The 18,888-nt window shown below is 42.5% G+C and overlaps 1 protein-coding gene across 2 annotated transcripts in view; it reads right to left on the bottom strand.

Annotated features, from left to right (window-relative positions):
• Pou6f2 (POU class 6 homeobox 2) overlaps window positions 1-18,888 on the bottom strand; it is a 361,642-nt gene that overhangs the window by 8,442 nt on the left and 334,312 nt on the right. For both annotated transcript variants that reach the window (XM_075970147.1, XM_075970145.1), the window contains 2 exons: window positions 17,907-18,113; window positions 7,043-7,211 (listed from right to left, as the gene is read on the bottom strand). In XM_075970147.1, coding sequence (XP_075826262.1) covers window positions 7,043-7,211; window positions 17,907-18,113 — 376 coding nt within the window. The remainder of the gene's footprint in view (window positions 1-7,042; window positions 7,212-17,906; window positions 18,114-18,888) is intronic.

Below are 18,888 nucleotides of genomic sequence, written 5' to 3'. Positions count from 1 at the left end.
GTGAGTCACTTGGCTTTCTTTTTGTTAGCGTTCTTACAAAGTTTAGCTAGCAAAAACCACTGCATGGTTTGTCCCACAGAAGTTTCTTCATCCACAGAGGGAGCCATCTTTGAACATCTGTTATCTTTTTCTTGATTATCTGTCCCGCAGGACTGGCCTTGGACATTGGAAGGACACTGTCGGTGTTTCTTCAGTGTTAGTAACTGCTCAAATGGCCATGCTACTGTGCTTGTGCCTCAGTGTTGTTCTCGTACTTTCTGGCTGTTATACTGCTGCAACAGTTCTCCTTGGCTAAGGGATATCTATTTTTCTACTTGAGGAGGAGGAGAAGATATGCATGTGGTGAATGGAAGCTTCCCCCGGGCATTGCTTTAGCCCTCAGCCTAGCGCAGATGTGTAACAACCCACAGCAAGCAAGATTAATTTGGCTTCATTTCTCTTGCTCCTAGGGGAAGTTAGTCTTTTTTTTAAAAAAAATATTTATTTATTTATTATGTATACAATATTCTGTCTGTATGCCTGAAGGCCAGAAGAGGGCGCCAGACCTCTTTACAGATGGTTGTGAGCCACCATGTGGTTGCTGGGAATTGAACTCAAGACCTTTGGAAGAGCAGGCAATGCTCTTAACCACTGAGCCATATCTCCAGCCCGGAAGTTAGTCTTGAAGATGATCTGAGGTCAGTTTGACTGGGATCACAAGAAGCATCTTCAGGGCTTTCTCAGAGTCGGTCCAGCACTCTAGCTAGAAACCTAGAGGAGATTTCTCTGGATGGAGGAGAAAGTGGTGGTCCTTTTGTAGAAGCTGGCAAGATTAAATAAGCCCTGGACACAGAATACAGGCCAAAAGGATTAGCAGTATTGGCCAGGGTCCACCTTAAAAATGGCCATGGAGCTACACAGGGAATCATGTAGCCCTGGCTCTGTAAGGGAATCACAGGAATTTAAAGAACATTGGACTTGGAGTTTTGCAGTGACTCAAAAGTATAGTGATAATTGTCACATCAAATCCAGAATGCAAAGACTGAGAAATCAAAGGGATTTTTATGGAGATGAAGTGCAAGCTGAGTGAGGAGAAACCTGTTTTGTAGACTCTGAGGCATGGTGTCTGGGCCCATGTGGAACTGGGGGCTTGGGATACACCAGGACAGGTGTTGCTGTGGTTTAATTTTTTTAAAGCTCTGTCTTGGTGCTAGCCTTGATATTTATGTAGAATCAAGTTGCTAAGTAGTTGAACCTTCCACACATCAGCATCATTCTGCTATGATCCCTGCTTATAGAATTGTTACAGGCATGAAATACATCTTTAATGAAATTGCCAAAAGCATGAATGAAAATCTTAGTGAAACAGAACAAGTGTCAGCTTTTAGCATAGCATATTTCTTCTCATAGCGCACAGTGGGGGTGCTTACCCTGTAGTTCCAAGAAATGAGACTCCATCAGAGACTGAGGATGTGGCTTGAGAGAGGTCCTTGCATCATGACCATGTCTCTGGCTATATCAGAGATTTCTCTATGTTATTAACTGTCTCCACCTTTATGATTCTGCTTTAGTTTTGAGACAGTAACCAGCAGACTTTTGCTAGAAGTAAAGTTTACAAGCCAGGTTTCTAAACAGTATATGGAGACTAGTAATAAAAACCACATCCACCAGCAGTCAAAACCTCAAATCTCCTTATTTAAAATAAATTCACGGTAAATTTCAAGCCAAGCTGGGAGTTTTGAAAGTCATTTATTTGATTTTTCTTCTAGATTTTCTATAAGTCCAGTTTAGAGCTGGGGAGATGGCTTAGTAGTTTAAGCTCTTGCTTAACTTAATCATGGGGATCCCCAGAACCCATGAACCTAGCATGTGGACAAGGGATATTGCCTGCAATTCTATTCCCAGAATGAATGCAAAGATAGGCAGAGCAAGCCAACCAGTGAGACTAGCTGTAGCTTTGAGTTCTGGCTTTGATTGAGAGATCTAGCCTTACTGAGTAAGGTGGAAGGTCTATCAAGGAAGATTCTGGACATTAATCTGGGTCTTCTCTCTCTCTCTCTCTCTCTCTCTCACACACACACACACACACACACACACACACACACACACACACAAGTAGACAGAACAAAACGCTGGGAGGAAGAGGAAGTGAGCTCAGACTCCACAGCTCTCCTCTCGGGAGCAGACGCCTCAGAGAGAGATGCCATGCTCCCAGTTCCCGGGAAGATGCACACGATGAAGCTCCGACCCAGGATGGACATAGGCTAGAATCTTCCCGGTAAGCGCACCTAGGTGTGCTACATAGAATATTAGAAATGGGCTAGTCCAGGTGCGAGAGTTAGCCTAGAAGAGGCTAGATAGAAATGAGCCAGGCAGTGTTTAAATGAATCCAGTTTGTGTGTTGTTATTTCGGGTCAAAAGCTAGCTGAGCAGGCGGCTGGGGTGTTGGGGACGCAGCCCCGCCACCTCCAAATTACTACACACACACAGACACACACACACACACACAGACACACACATCACATGTACTTGTACATACACATGCACCCATATACAAGTGAACACATATGCATACACATACATATGAAAAAACCCAGCTAATAGAAACACTGCCTATCTGTGAGAGCCCTGGAAATTGAACAAGTTTAAGGAAAGGGTGTCAGGGCTGCAAGGTTTTAACAAGGATGCTTATTTTGTTACTCAGAGTTCAGATGTGGAATTTTTCACACATGAAGGTCATTTGATCATTACAAGGGATTAGCTTGATATTCTTTTACCTGGAGTGAGTAAGATATTTTAATACTAATTTTTAATCTTGACAGTGATGTGGGAAATTCGCTAACTATAATTCTGATAAAAGTTTGTGTGATATTGTCATAAAGAAGTATGTCCTTGGTCTTAGTGCATTGTGCTAGAACATAATTCTTAAAACTCTTATAGCATCCTAAATAATTATAGAGATGCTATGATCCTCACTTGAAGATTTGCCTTTTTGGTTCCAACACAGACCTTCTAAACTCTTGGAATTTCTTGGATGATAGTAATATATTTTGTCTTAACTAGGTGACTATTAGTTGGCTCCTGGATAGCTTTAGGAAGAAGTTGGTCATTAGAGAAACAAGTTATGATAAAAATCTAGGGTGATAGGGGCTGGAGATTGAGTTAATAATCAACCATGTCTATATGATCAAGACTTCCACAAAAATCCCTGAACTACAGGGTTGAAAGAGCCTCTGGCCTTGTGAGCATACCCATTTTGTGTGTGTGTGTGTGTGTGTGTGTGTGTGTGTGTGTGTGTGTGAGAGAGAGAGAGAGAGAGAGAGAGAGAGAGAGAGAGAGAGAAATCACTGGTTTGATTCCACAGGGTGAGAAGGTCCTGCATGCAGATCTTTCCACACTTTACCCTGTACACCTCTTGCTGAGTGCAAAAAGTGCTGATAAGGCTATATTTTTTATCATGTGTTTCATAACACACCAGTAAGCATGTTTCTCTGAAATAAGCCATCATAGCAAATTACTGAGCTGGAAGAGATATGGACTATAAATATGTGAATCATGCATTTCTTTTGTGATTGGGTTTTGACACAGAAGAGAGCACACCCCAAACCTATCATGGCTGTAAGCTCACACTGGGTTTATGCACTCTGGTGTCCACTGGTGTCACTCGACTCTCTCATGCAAAGAGGATCTATAGTTGAAAAACAACTATTAATCTAAAATATTTTACATTGATATGAATTTTTGTTTATTGATAAAAACTTAAAGTTAATTTTGTTCTATTCTATATATATTTCTACTCTTGTTTAATGTATTATGTTTATGCAGCTCATTTAAAAATATAATGTGTAATTAAGAAATACAGATTAATAGTCATCTGTAACAGTCAAACTTATAATCATGTCAGATATGTTTTCAATGCTATATAGAGGTATATTTTAAATAGATAGATGGCCCTAGAACACTTGATCATCCTTGAACCCTTCAAAGACCTACAGAATATGGCATTTAATATGTTTAATAACCTAAAGTTTTTTTTTATGACAGTGAGACATGTCTGCTCTGGCAGCAGCAATCTACTTTAAAGAAGATGATAGACATCAAAGAAATTCTATATGGTGTTTACTTTATTTGTGGCAAAAGTTAACCAATGGGCAAAGAAACTGTCCTTGTCTCAATATCTGATAGTTACTGTCCAAACTGGACCAGCAGGGCACAAGAAAAGTGACTGCTGAACTTTACCAAGACAAGGTAGGATAGTCCTTCAGAATTCCCTGCTTATCAAAAAAGTCTGCCAGATATGCTAGGCCTGTATGCCAGAGCTGAATGTCCCAACATTATATAGAAATTTTGGATATCTATCTAGGCAGCCTGATGTCCCTGTCATTAGGTAACATTTAGCCCTTCTAGGGTCTTTGATGGAACTGAAGACTAGATAGTTGGAATGTTTTCCTTAGTTATAATAGAAAGCAAATTAGCTTTAAAAAACTTTGTACTACAAAAGATAGATAATAGAGTATTTTCTATAATTTTGCCAAATAAAAATGGACTAGAAATTGTTATTGTAATTCTTAATAACTGTTTTGTTGTATATTTTTACTATGTTAAAATTAAAACCTTCATTTTTTATTTAAACAAAGGGGGGATGCTCTGGAATAATCCTATCGTACACTGTAAAGATTTGTCACTCAAATTGGTTTACTAAAACACTGATTGGCCAGTATCCAGGCAGGAAGTATAGGTGGGGTAACCAAAGTAAGGATGATGAGAAGGAGAAGGGCAGGGCTAGAAGTCACTAGCCAGATGTAGAGGGAACAGGAGATGTGTGTGTGTGCCATGCTAATAAATGTACTGCCACATGACAGAGCATAAATAAGGAATGTGGGTTAACTTAAAATGTAAGAGCTTGTTGATAATAATAAGCCTGAGCTATTTGTCTGAGACTTTATAAATAATATTAAGTGTCTGTGATAATTTGGAAGCCGCTACTGGGATGGGGAACAGGGGGTCAGGACAAGAAACTTCCACTTACAGGTATGGACTTCTTCCTGCTAGGCTCTGTATTTAAGATGTCATGTCTTTTGTTTCAAATGCATGTGATAGAGCAGTTTCCCTCTCCCAAAGTCTTTATTTTGATGATTGTTCACTGTATACCTAGAAGTCAAACAAACCGTTGGCTGCCAGGTAACTAAAATTCCATCTGGACTGTTAAGTAGACTCCCTTAACTAATTTCTGGGAAAAAAAGGTTAATCCTTCTTTGTTCATCTGTGACAAATGGCCAGAGAAAGCCGAAGCCCACCCATCTGTCCATTACGCAACCTTCTCTCTGGCCACCTACCATGTTGAATATAATACACCTGTAAGACTCTGCATTAGTGGAGTAGTTCATACTTTTACACCCTATGTATTTTTCCCTCTGTATTTTACTTTGAGTCCTTTTCTTTCAGGACAAAGCTTACCCTACACTCTAATATATATGTGGGCTCCTTCCTGCCCAGGCTCTGCATATGAAGATCATGTCTTCTGCTTCAAATGCATGTGATAAAGGAATATATATATATATACACAATATATATATATATTTACTATTTAAAATGTATATTTTGTAAACACACAGGAAATTGAATTTGGGTAGATTTTGAGTCTTTCTTACAATAACCATATGAGGTGTTTCTTTACAGACAATATGAAGATACAATAAAATTTTATTCAGCTAGCGCAAGGGTTTCTAGCCAAATAGTGTTGTGTGTTTAGACAGGCAAGAGAGAAAACCCTGTGTGTGTCCCCCACTGCTTCATGTTGAGCCACATTGAAGACTAAGAGTGTCCAGTGTCCATGAATGTGCTGAAGGAGCTGGGCGTTGTAGCATCCTCCCCAAGTGCCTGGTTTTCTTCCCCATGCACAACATCTTTCTAGACTAAGTTATCTATGTTGTGGAACAAGCATGTTTTATTTTCCTTTGGGGAGTGTCACTTTGTATTATCAGATTTGCCCCATTCTGTGTGAGGATTCACACACTCTAGCTTTAACAGGCCCTTTTCCTTATCTCTGGTGACATAGGCATTCTTATTGTGTGGCATAGATGCCTATGAAGTGACTTAGCCTTTTAAACTCAGGACTGTTGGAATCTTGATTTCTGCTGAATTGAAATCTGTAACTATCTATTTGTCTGCCTATCTATCTATCTATCTATCTATCTATCTATCTATCTATCTATTTATCTATCTATCATCTCTCTCTCTATATATATATTTATCATCTATCTATTACATGACTTTAAGATTTAGTAAAAAGTATACAAAGGTAAAAAATAATATTTAACAAGCTTATTGTTTCATGCATCTTCATATGCTTCCGTTTCTACGTAACAAATATGCTGGCTTCCCTACGGATATATGCCAACTCCACAACACCATATATAGACTTTCATAACCATCTTCCTATGGAGGCAGCCTTCAGACTTGTTTTATTTTGTGAATGGTTGTTTGGAGACTTCCATCTGATTCCAGCCCGTGCAGTGGCCTCCATCTGGTACTGAAGGTGGCTCTTTGTTCCCTCACACACCTGCCCATAGACATGCTCTCCTTTATTTCCTCTGACACCTACAGACGGAGTGGCAGGGGACTTCAAATAAACAGGAAAGCAGCTTGACCTTCCAGCTGAGTGTCTGCTGTTGGTTATTTCAGCTCTGAGCTGTTTGTTCATGTCCTGCAAGCCGATCAGTTTCTAGCTTTGGAAGTGACAGGTTTGACTCAGCACACCAAAACTCGCTGAAAGTCGAACCTGCTCCCAGCTTGCTCTAATGCAGGGGTGTGGTATGGGGGCCAGCAGCCCTAAGGAGTCATCTGGCCTTGGATACAGACTTTATGCCAACAATAACCTAGCAGCCCTAGAAATGAGGAGGGGAAGAAAGAGAAAGGGTGAGAGGGAGGAATGGGGGAAGGGAGAGGGAGAAGGAAAGGGAAAAGGAGAAGGAGAGAGAGAGAGAGGAGAGGGAGAGAGGAGATATTGCATTAAGCAGCCAGAAGGTTACCATGATTAGATGGAGCCAGGAAGGATACTTACTGCTCACTAACTGGCCCACGCTCAAAGCTGAAGAAGAGGAGGATGAGGAGGAGGAGGAAGAAGCTTGTCGCACGGGACTTTGAGATGTGGATGCTTGGCCATGAGCCAGGTGCAGAAGGTTCCCTTGGGTGCCTGCTTGACCCACTGATGACTGGGAAGATTGGTGAAGCTACATAAAGGATGTAAAAAAAAATACACAAATAAATGGAACGTTATGGAAAATGCTAGGGAACAGACGTTTCTTCTGGGGTGGAATTGTTCTATTTTTCTCGAATACAGTGTATATACTGCTTGGGAAGGGCACCATACCCAGGCAGGATCTATTTTTTGTGTATATAATATGTTGTTGTTTGCTTGACAGGCACTTTATTACAAATTCTAAATATATTATTAATTCCCTATTTGGCTTGCCAGAACATCCAATTTTTGACATTTCTCAGTCGTAGTGTGTGGCTGGACTCTTTTCTACCTGTTTTAGACAATTACCGCACACCCGAGAGACTTCTCAGGCGTGTGTAGGAAAAAACAACACAATCAATTCAAATGCAAAGCTCAAACTTAAAGTTGTGCCTTCATCCTTCACAGAACTGGTAGTTTTAGGGATGTTCCAGTTTAGGCTGGCAGCTCTGCTTTCCCAGATCCAGGTTGTTATGTGTCTTATACAGAGCTGATAACATGTGGTAACATGTTTTCTGATGTCCTCTAAAAATCCGAGAATTGGTACAGTCAGGACAGAATATCCCATAATATCTGCAGTTCTCTGTTGCTACTTTTTTGGGAGTGGAGAATCTAGAAAGGGGTCCTCTATGTTGCCACGGGTACCCTGGAACTTACTCGGCAGACCAGGCTGGCCTTGAACTCAGGGCTCAGAGATCTGCCAGCCTTAGCCTCCCAAGTGTTGGGATTAAAGGTATGTACTACCATACCAGGCTTGACACTTTTCTTTTTTAAAAAAATTATTTGTGTGTGTGTGTGTGCTTGGGATTTCAATAACTTTCCCCGAAGGAAGACATTTTAAAGATAAAGCTAGGATGTGAATTCCAGAAATGCACGCACCCCAGAGTTTAACTAAACTACAACAATACAGACCTTGCCATGGTGAGGATATTGATCTTATTCAGACTGGCTTCCACCTCTTGTGTGGTCTACCCCTTGGGACCATATGATGGAAAGACAGAAATGACTCCTGCAAGTTGCCCTCTGACCAGCAGAAGTGAATATTGGTTTACATGTCACTCCCCATGCCAAAGAAATCAATCTCTCATTGGAATAAGTAAATCTCTCATCGTGTGTGTGTGTGTTTCTGTGTGAGAGTCTTGCACCTGCGCGTGCAAGTGCCCACGGAGGTGTCAGATCCTTTGGAGCGGAGGCTACAGGCATTTGTTAGTGAACTGACTTAGGCACTTAGTTACAAACTCCAGCCTCCCTCATAGAGCAAATGATCTTAACCTGAGCCATCTCTCTAGCCCCTCAGCGGCTTCCTCACTCTGGGCCAGGCACTGAGTTAAGGATGTTCATGCACTGTCTACCTGAATTCTCACACTATTGTTGCCTCTATATAAACAAGGAAGTCAGTGCTGAAATGCTTTAGGTCCATCCTCCTGACGTGGACGAACAGGTCTCTGGGCATGTGCAGTCTGGTCCTGGGGCTTGAGCAGGTGAGCACACTGATGCAAGGAAGGACTCATTGAATTTTGAAAAGTTTTTGAACTTTGTGTTTGTTAAGGAAGGCTGTATCTATCTCTATTTACTTATTTTTCCTTTAAGGCCTCTCAAGGGAATGTGACTCTGAGATTGCAAGGAGCCTGGATGAGAAGACTCAGGACAGTAAGAGGAAAGGGGAGAGGGTCCAGTAGGGACCAAGAAGAATCTTGCCCTCATCCTGTGTTGCCCTCTGTAAAGATGTCTCAGGGATTCAGGGCCCTAAGGAAGTGGAAGGTTAGCCTTAGGAGCAGCTACCATGTTAATTGGAGGTGATATTTGGTTCACACTAAAAACACATGACAAGGTTGTTGTTGTTGTTGTTGTTGTTGTTGTTGTTGTTGTTGTTGTTGTTCTTCTTCTTCTTCTTCTTCTTCTTCTTCTTCTTCTTCTTCTTCTTCTTCTTCTTCTTCTTCTTCTTCTTCTTCTTCTTCTTCTTCTTCTTCTTCTTCTTCTTCTTCTTCTTCTAGTGTGGCAGCCTGGGAGCCAGATGAGAGCAGGCTGTGAACTTTGGTGGCAGCTCCCACAGAACAGACCAGTCTCTGACTGGTCTTCAACTCAAGTCTTTCTCTGTTCATTTTCCAGTCAACATTTTTTGGTGCATAATTTTCACATAATAAAACACACCCATTTCAAACGTAATCTGAGGAGTCTGTCAAGAGGATACAGATTTGGAATCATGATTACAATCAAGAAAGGAAACGTTATCATTCCACAAAGTTTTCTCTTGTGAGCAATCTCCACTCTCCATCCTCTGCCTTGACAACCACTCATCTGTCTTCTCTATGGTGGATTTGGTGCCATTCTAGAAATGGAATCATATACGGCATACCCTGTTTGAATCTACCTTAGTTTGCTTGGCAGCCTATGTACAGGTTCATCCATTTTATTGTGTGCTCCAATAGCTCATTCTTCTTTGTTGCTAAGCAGTAGTTCACTCCCATTACAAGTCTTCCCTCCCCCCAACACATACATTACATTGTTCATTTTCTATTGGTAGATATTTCGGTGTTTCCAGTTTGGGAACATGATCAATCAAACTTTTATAAACCCTGTGTTCAAGTTTGAGTTTACTTGTATCTGTGTGTGTTTAATGAAAATATGACTAGACCTATACTTTGAATACTGATCATACCATAAATTTGTGTTGGACTTTTTAAGAAATTCCAAAACTGATCTCCTAAGTGGCTGTGCATTTGACATTGACACCAACAATGCATAAGAATTCCCATTACTCTTTAACCATCACTAGCACCTTGGCTTCTCAATTTCTTAAACATTCTAATGTCATTCTAACCGTTCCAGCAGCTCTAGTAAGGAATGACCTTAGAAATATACTTAAAGTTCTTTCCCATTGTTCCCTTTCCCTCTGTAGTGGTTTATAGCAATATTCACACTCACAGGCTATTCCTGCTCAGCAATGCCTGTTGTGGTTATGATAAACACACGATTGGCAAGTATGACTCCTGAACATCAGGATATAGATGCCCCAATGGACCTCCCTGCAGTTACAGTTTAAGCGAATACCCTTGTTACTTAGATATTCTAAATGAAGGCTCAATTATGAGCCAAAGATGGTCGTAACTGACACAAGAACCCAAATTGATAGGCATCAAGCAACTGCCTAAGGTAATTAACCAATTTGCTGAGTACATAATCAGCAATTAAATCCAGCAAATTTTATGCTCTAGAGATGCCTCGTAAAGATTGTCTATTTTAATTTGCTTCATAAATTGTGAAAGATATTTCATGTCAATATTCTCCGCTGATCTATTGAGTTGTCCTTCCAAAGATTGGTACAGGACAACAGTGTTTACAGGTTTGGGATATTGAGTCAGAGAGAGGCCCCCTGGCCTCCCATTCCATCAGTGGTTGATCATCTCTGGCTGTGGTAAAGTGCCATCCAAATACTGTACAGGACCATAATCAGTTGAGACATTTCTTCTGGAGACATGATGTAGGAAAGAAAAGCATGACCAGGCTGCAAGGTCACTTAGGAACCATGAAAGCAAACTGGGGTTTTGAGGATAATTCCACGCACAAGAAATCTAAAAGGAAAACAAGGTAATATTCTAAAAGAATTTGCTCTATGTTTATGCAGTTGAAGAGTAATCTAAGATTTATTAGAATTTAAGATATTTTTTCTTTCAAAGAGAACATTTTTTTTAAAGGACATCGGAATCTCAGTTTCTTTCCTGAGTTCTGCTTGAGAGTTCAGCAAAAGCATAAGAATTCTTAAAGGTTTTGGGTCATAAACGATTGAGTAGCTTGTAATAGTGTTTTTCTTCCTGACTTCAGTCTCCAAGGTGGACACTTGGATGGTGATTCTGGAAGACCTGTGAGCTCAGAGAGAGCTGTGTGGTATATACACTAATGAGCTCCCTCCAAAGTTCTTTCTCAGAAGAGAAGGACATTGATGGTACCATGACATTTACTGCTGTGCAGATGGTTTATGTCAACGTAATAAAAGTTGGGATCAGCTGGTAAGGAGGAACCTCAAACTGAGAAAATGCCCCCACCAGATTGCTCTGTGGATAAGGCTTGGCACTTTTTCTTAACTTGTGATTAATGTGGGCCCAGTTCATCATGGTGGTTCCACTCCCGGGCTGCTGTTGGTGTTGGGTACCATGAGAAAGCAGGTTGAACAAGCCATGGAGAGCAGGCCCTGTAAGCAGCATTCCTCCATGACCTCTGCTTTGGTTTCTGCCCTGAGTTCCCTGGATAAGAGACTATAACTGGAAGGGGAAATAAACCTTTTCCTCCCTAAGCTGCTTTTTGTCATGGTGTTCCATCAGAGCCACGTAAGCCTGAATAAGACACTTTCTATCCAGCAAACAGCAGTTCTTCTACATGAACACAGCACTGTGTCTTTGATACTCCAAGTTTACTAATTTTGGTATGTTCATTTTAAAAATTATTTTAGTGTTTTATAAATTAATATTATACTTAGCACTATATTTACCAAAGGAAAAAAGAAAAGAGATCTAAGCTATTTCGTGAAAGAACTCTGTAGCTCCATATAAAAAATTAATATGCTTTAAAAAAACAGTATTAGGAAAATATTACATATTTGATTTAATTATGTTGCTTTTTAAGATACTGACAATTTCAAAATCATATATATGCATTGTCGAAGTATTTGCAAAAAATACTAAAACAGAACTGGCCACTAAAATACAACTGGCCTGAGGAACTGGAATAATTTGTGAAAGGAAAAAGGAGGCTATAAATAACTGGAAGTATGCACCTAACGATAGCCTCTGTATTAGGTATTGGTGGTGTTTTGTAGAGGAGACAGCAGACTCCTGAAGATAGTGACTTGCCTGGGACGATTCGGCCAGAGCAATACCTGAGCCCTGATGAGCCCACTGCAAGCCGGTGCTTCTCCACCTGTGCAGGGCCAGCAAGTTGGGATCCGGAGCCTTGCTTGGGAGAACCAATGAGGTGTTCCGACAAAGCTGCCAATCCCCAGAGTGAGAACCAATGGGGTGTTCCAACAGAGCTGCTTATCCCCAGAGCAGATCTATCTACTAGGACACACCCCACTCTCATTTCTGCCCTAATAAGTTTAAAATATTTTTTCTAGTTTATGTATTATTCTCTATGGGTTCCAAAATCTTTAAAACTTCGTATTTTAAGAATAACATGATACTGTTGGATAAGTGGTACCATGTGAGGATGCATTTCAGATGGAACTGTGCAGACTGTCTCTGATAGACTCCATTCTGATACTTCAGAACTCCAAAGTTGCTTTCTTGGTGTTGCCCTTCCATATAACAAAATGCTCTGTTTGCTCGCTGCTTGCATGAAGCTTCTTAAAGGAGCGGTGTGTAGTTTACCTGTGTCTGAGCTCACACAATCCCTTCCTTGCCTTTTTGGTGCTGGGAGCCAGGTGCAGACAGGCTGGAAGCATGGGGAGTGAGCACGCTGGGAAAGGAAGGGACCGTCTTCATTAGCCAGAGAAAGCTCCACATCTGTCTTACACATGAGATGGCAAACAGGGAGGATGGGACTCAGGCTGACTCCTCATGCTGGCTCCCACAGGCTGGCTTCATGGGATTGTTTGCGTCAGTTGGCACACGTCCGGGGTGTTGCATACATCCAACAAAGAGACACTGAAATGGCAGCACCTGGGAGATGTTTTGTGATTTTCCCCCTTGGCTGGTTCACTGTATCTTGCATGTGCTATCTGTATAGTGTTATAGAGTCTGGAATAAAGTACCTTACAAAATTCCATGAGGATAAAAAAAAAACAAGTATGGTCTGTAAGTGTCTTGAAAATGAAAGGAAATGCAAAGTGTGTTCATTAAGTTGGGGAAAAGAATGTATAGCAACAGTAAAATTTATACAGAGAAATTCATGTGTGAAAAAACAATGTCTCCAGACCTGCGTAGGCCAATGGAGGATGTCTGGCCCATACACATGTATTATTCACATGCTTGGCCATGTCAAATAGGACTGTCTGAGGGGCGAAAGGGAGGTGAGGGCAGTGGGGGGGCACTGTACCAGGCACTTGTATAACGAGTTAGAATAAGATGGCTTAGTGCCAAGTCCAATGCAGACCGAAGACTAGTGCATCGCAAACAACTCTGGGACCCAGCCCAGACTCAGCAGGGACACACAGGGGAGTGGGAGCTGTGTTTTAAGTGAGCAGAGAAGGAGGGGTTGTGTGCGGCTGGGATAGTGAGGTGGGGGCATAGGGAAGGAGAAGGGGCTGATATTCAGAAGGCACCAGGAGAGAAAGTAACACTAGGCTGAAGTCTTCTCAGGCTCTCTGACGGATACTAATCTGGGCCATCCCAGCAAACGACGGAAGGCGCAGAAAAGCCACAGAGTGCCTTAGTCAGTGAACTAGAATTCAACAGCAAAGAAGTGAACCACACTGACTGAGCCTTCATCGTCTGGGCCTGCACCTGTGTGGATGAGGCTGAGTTAAGCTGGCCCCTGTTTTTCAGGTGTAGACTTGTGGTGACAGTAAAGCTTGATGAAAGCGAACAGAGTTTGGGGAAGGAGAGCTAAGGTGAGGGAGCCACAGAGGGAGGAGCTACAGAGGGAGGAGCTACAGAGGGAGGAGCTACAGAGGGAGGAGCTACAGAGGGAGGAGCTACAGAGGGAGGAGCTACAGAGGGAGGAGCTACAGAGGGAGGAGCTACAGTGGGAGGAGCTACAGAGGGAGGAGCTACAGTGGGAGGAGCTACAGTGGGAGGAGCTACAGAGGGAGGAGCTACAGTGGGAGGAGCTACAGAGGGAGGAGCTACAGAGGGAGGAGCTACAGAGGGAGAAGTTACAGTGGGAGGAGCTACAGAGGGAGGAGCTACAGAGGGAGAAGTTACAGTGGGAGGAGCTACAGAGGGAGGAGCTACAGAGGGAGGAGCTACAGTGGGAGGAGCTACAGAGGGAGAAGTTACAGTGGGAGGAGCTACAGAGGGAGGAGCTACAGAGGGAGGAGCTACAGAGGGAGGAGCTACAGAGGGAGGAGCTACAGAGGGAGAAGTTACAGAGGGAGGAGCTACAGAGGGAGGAGCTACAGACAAGGGCTGGTGGACCAGATTGCACAGGATGCTGCCGGTCAGGGAACTTGGGAAAAGGTGTTCCATAGTGCATGCAGTTCTGAGAACACTGTAAAACTGATAAGCACTGTCCAATCTGCCGTCTGCCTTGGCACAGTCACCGAGATGCAGATTTTCATAAGGAGTCTTACAGGAAGACCATCAGACCTGAGGCTTAGCCCTCAGACACTATAGAAAATGTATAGGCCAAGCGGGAACTCTTCCTCCGCAGCAACGGCTCTTCTTGGCTGACAAGTAGCTGGAAGACGAGCTGACTTTGACTGTGGTGTTCCAGAAGAGCCTGCCCTTCTTCATCTGGAGTTGACACTGTGTTGGCACTGAGAAAAAAAGTCTGGCGCCACTTCCAAGAATAAGCAAGGTTAAGGTGACTGTCCTGAACTACTTCAAGGTGGATAAACATGGCAAAATCCGTCTCTTTAGTCAAGAGTGTCTTTCTGATGTATGTGGTGCTGGAGATTTCATGGCCAGCCACACTGACAGACGGCACTGCTGTACGTGTTGTGTTCATCAACACAGAAGGCAAATAATGTGTGAGTTAATAAGACAACCAAATAGGAAGAAAAGAAACTGATAAGCAAGAAGATTTTTGCATTTATTTGAAAAAAAAAAAAAGATAGTCTGGGGTGATCACCTAGCGTCTTAAGAGAGCCGAGCTAAGTTGCTTCTCATTGGTTTTCTGGTTGCACTGAATGTTCAGGAGAAAACTTCAGAACCTTGACTTTGAAGGTTACTTGTATGGGAATCTCTTGGTATTATAATAATATTAAAAATGTTGGTGTTTGACTTTCTAGGTTGAAACAGTTGCTTTTCAAACTTCCCTTGTGGGTCAAAAGTTCTTAACATTTGCTAGAATTTAGTGAAAGGAAGAAAACATACATCACAGACATGTTTAGGGAGGGGGGATGGTAGTGTATGAAGGAATCACGAAATTAGTCAGTCTCCTGTGACTGAAGGCCATTCTCTGACCCAAAATGAGTCCTTAAGAGCCAGGGCAGCCACAAAATCTAGGGCAGGGAAGCAAAGGCTGCTTTTGAGCCTCACTAACTACTTTCGTTTTCATACACAAAGAGCTTTATCTGGCTCTCTTTTCTATCTTGTTCTTTTATGTCCTTGCCCAGCTCATCAAACTTTTCTGATCTGGTAGATTCTATGGAGTTTCATCTAGGACTGTTGGATTCTGCTAAACTCTAAAGTACTGTTTTGTGTTTCAGACAATGCAGAAGGCTCCTCTCAATCTTTCATCACCAGGATAAGACATGAGGAGTGCTGGAGACTCCATTCTTAGATTTCATTCAGGTCCTCTTAGTGTTAGGAAACTGATAGAAAGCCTCAGGTATGGTTAGTACTATTTAAAAAAAATCAAAGTGACCTACTCCTCATCATCCAACCCGACTGACAGCTTTGTACTTAATGTGGATTTCCTTTAACTTATGACATGTTTTACTGTCAGAGCCATGCTCTTGTGAGACCCAGCATTTGTCATAAATCATTCAAAAGAATGAATTGAGAATCTCTTGCTGGGTGAGAAAGATCCTTTAGTTTTAGTGCTTGTCCTTATTACATTGCTTCAACGCCAAGGGTACTATTTAAAGACAAAGTGAAGACCACTGTTGCCATACCTCTGGTTTTCACTGTTGAGTGGGAGTGTTTGGGATCATAGCTATTGGGCCGAGGACCTAAACTTGCGTATCTATTGGTGGTTTGCCCAATTCCATACTTTAACTTCATGCTCCGAAGTGTTTCAATTACAGCTAATGCCAAGACAAATTCCTCTGTCTGTGTCTGCCCTGACATCTGTGAACAGGGTCAACTTGTTTCCCTTAGCTTTTCCAGGTTAGGATAGACCCTGGCTGTGCTGGGAATAAGAGGCTTGGTGGCTGCTGTGGCGTGGGGGCAGGTGACTATGCCCACATCCGTTTCAGCTCTTCTCTTGAATTCTCAAGTATGCACACATGTACATAAGAGATGCATGCACATCTGCCTGCAAAGGAGATCTCTCTATTTGGGATGCTAGCTGTAACTGACATGTGTTTTCTGGGTCAGCATAGTTGCGTGCCAGCTGTTCCCTCAGCAGTAGTGAGGGTCCAGGGGGAGACAAATGTGGTGGGAAAGTTCCAGAATTGTTTCTGGGTGCTTGGGAGAGACTGGAAATATTGCTGGTAGCTATTGTGGGCAGAGTTTGTTTATGATGGAAATCTCATCATTTCAGTTCAGCTTTCAGGCCACTATCAGACTTTTTTTTTTTTGGTTTTTCAAGACAGGGTTTCTCTGTGGCTTTGGAGCCTGTCCTGGAACTAGCGCTGTAGACCAGGCTGGTCTCGAACTCACAGAGATCTGCCTGCCTCTACCTCCCAAGTGCTGGGATTAAAGGTGTGCGCCACCATCGCAGACTTATTTCCTTAGGGGAAATAACTAAGTACTTAATTCCTTCTTGTGCAACACCCACCTCTTAGAGTTCCCAGTTTGGCATCTTTATTGCCAACAGCAGTAGAGGAGACACCACCTCAGTATTGTGACTAGATTGTAGTTTGCTGTATACCAGACACAATTCTAGCCCTCTAACCCTTACACATATTCTTTGAAGTAGATACTTGTATCACCATCCCATTTTATTTTTGCAGATGAGAAAATTTGAGCAGGAAGTTGGTGTGTGACATCTTCAAGAGCACACACAGATAAAACGTATGCTTTCTGCTTGTTTATACACCCTACCCACAACTGTCTCCAGCCTGTTCTGTGTTCCCTGGCCCCTCAGCATACCTTCCTTCCCTTTGTACTTATTGTTCCTACTTTCTAGAGTGCTGTTAATTCCTTTTCCTTGTCAGTTCTTACTCTTCCTGTTCTGTTACAGGGCTTTCTCTGTTTTCTTGGGGAAGGGTGCTGTTTATGTAAGCCCATGTCCCATATAAAATCATAAACTTCTTTGCTTAGAAAGCATAGTTCTGCTTCTTAGCTAGCATTTAGTTGAGTCTTGCTTTAGATTATCAAAAATGCTTATTGAAGGGACTAGTCAACCAAAATATCCATGAAGATCAAGGTCCACATCTTTCTTCTGTAGTACTGCTACATGCTCAACTTCCAGCATAAACACACGGGAAAAAACTCTGTGTTTGAATGAAAAAGTAAATGACCATCAGAGTTCTGGGGAAATTACTGAGGAGAATTCCCTGTCTTTCATTTCTTAATTTGTAGACAGCTGTTGCAGCAGAGTTTCAGCTTGGGATTGCTGCGCATTTAATAATTTCTTTTTCATTTACAGTGAAGGCATAAGTAGTCTGTGTTCCTTTGTAGCTCTATTTAAAAATGAAAGTATATTGGGTCTAGGTTAAGAAGGACACATTGTAACTGACTTTTGGTCACAGTGTCTGTTATAATTTAATATGTTCCTGATAGTATATTAGGGAGCTACTCATGCTATTGCTTATATTTGCTAAGAGCGGGAAGTAAATCTGTGTGATTTTTACAAGTATTGATACATTAGGTTTAAAGAAACTATTAAGTCGTTTATAATGCAAAATTTGCTTTACATTGAGATTAAAGAAGAGAAAGGAGGAGAGGGGAAGTGAACTGAAACCTTGGTGTGGGACCCTTACCTGCTGGCCTGGCTTGATGGGGGACAGGGTGATACCCTGAGTGTTGATCACAGGCAAGATCTGGTTTCCGATGACTGTGGCAATGATCTGGCCCTGGGCATTGGTTAGGAGCTGGGGCGTGATAGGTTGTACTTGAAGGCCCTGAGTGCCACTTGTTGCTTGACTCGATGGCCCTGGGTTAGGCATCAGTGGAATGGTCCCAATAATCTGCAAGAGATAGGCCTGAAGGTGAGGAGCCAGCTGAATGCCAGGTCTGCTTGAGCAGACGAAGACCACACTATGACCTTGTCATGAGGAATGTTATCAGGGGCTCATGCAGGATCTACAAGCAGGCCAGGGTTTGGTGGCATGGAGTAAATATTAGGGCAGGAGCATTTAAAGAAGGAAAAGTTACACATGCACTGGCTTCACCAAGGGAAGGGACAATTATCTTATCTAAAAATAAAACCTAGTATTGATAAAGGTTTAAACATGCAGTTTCTGCCCAAAGAACAGGAGGAAGAGATTTCTTAGTACTTAAGGCCATTGTGGACCCAGGCATTACATCCTTCCTCTACACACTGCATCCTTTTCTCACTGGAGAACCACACACTGCATCCTCCCCTCCCTGGAGCTCTATATACTACATCCTTCTCTCACTGGAACTCTATATACTACATCCTCTCCTCCCTGGAGCTCTATATACTACATCCTCCCCTCCCTGGAGCTCTATATACTACATCCTCCCCTCCCTGGAACTCTGCACCCTGCATCCTCCCCTCCCTGGAGCTCTGCACCCTGCATCCTCCCCTCCCTGGAGCTCTGCACCCTGCATCCTCCCCTCCCTGGAGCTCTGCACCCTGCATCCTCCCCTCCCTGGAGCTCTGCACACTGCATCCTCCCCTCCCTGGAACTCTGCATACTGCATCCTCCCCTCCCTGGAACTCTGCACACTGCATCCTCCCCTCCCTGGAACTCTGCACACTGCATCCTCCCATCCCTG

Source organism: Microtus pennsylvanicus, chromosome 4, assembly GCF_037038515.1.
Source record: "Microtus pennsylvanicus isolate mMicPen1 chromosome 4, mMicPen1.hap1, whole genome shotgun sequence".
NCBI lineage: Eukaryota > Metazoa > Chordata > Mammalia > Rodentia > Cricetidae > Microtus > Microtus pennsylvanicus.
Note: the sequence above shows the minus strand (reverse complement) of the source record. Positions and strands in the feature narration are given on the sequence as shown.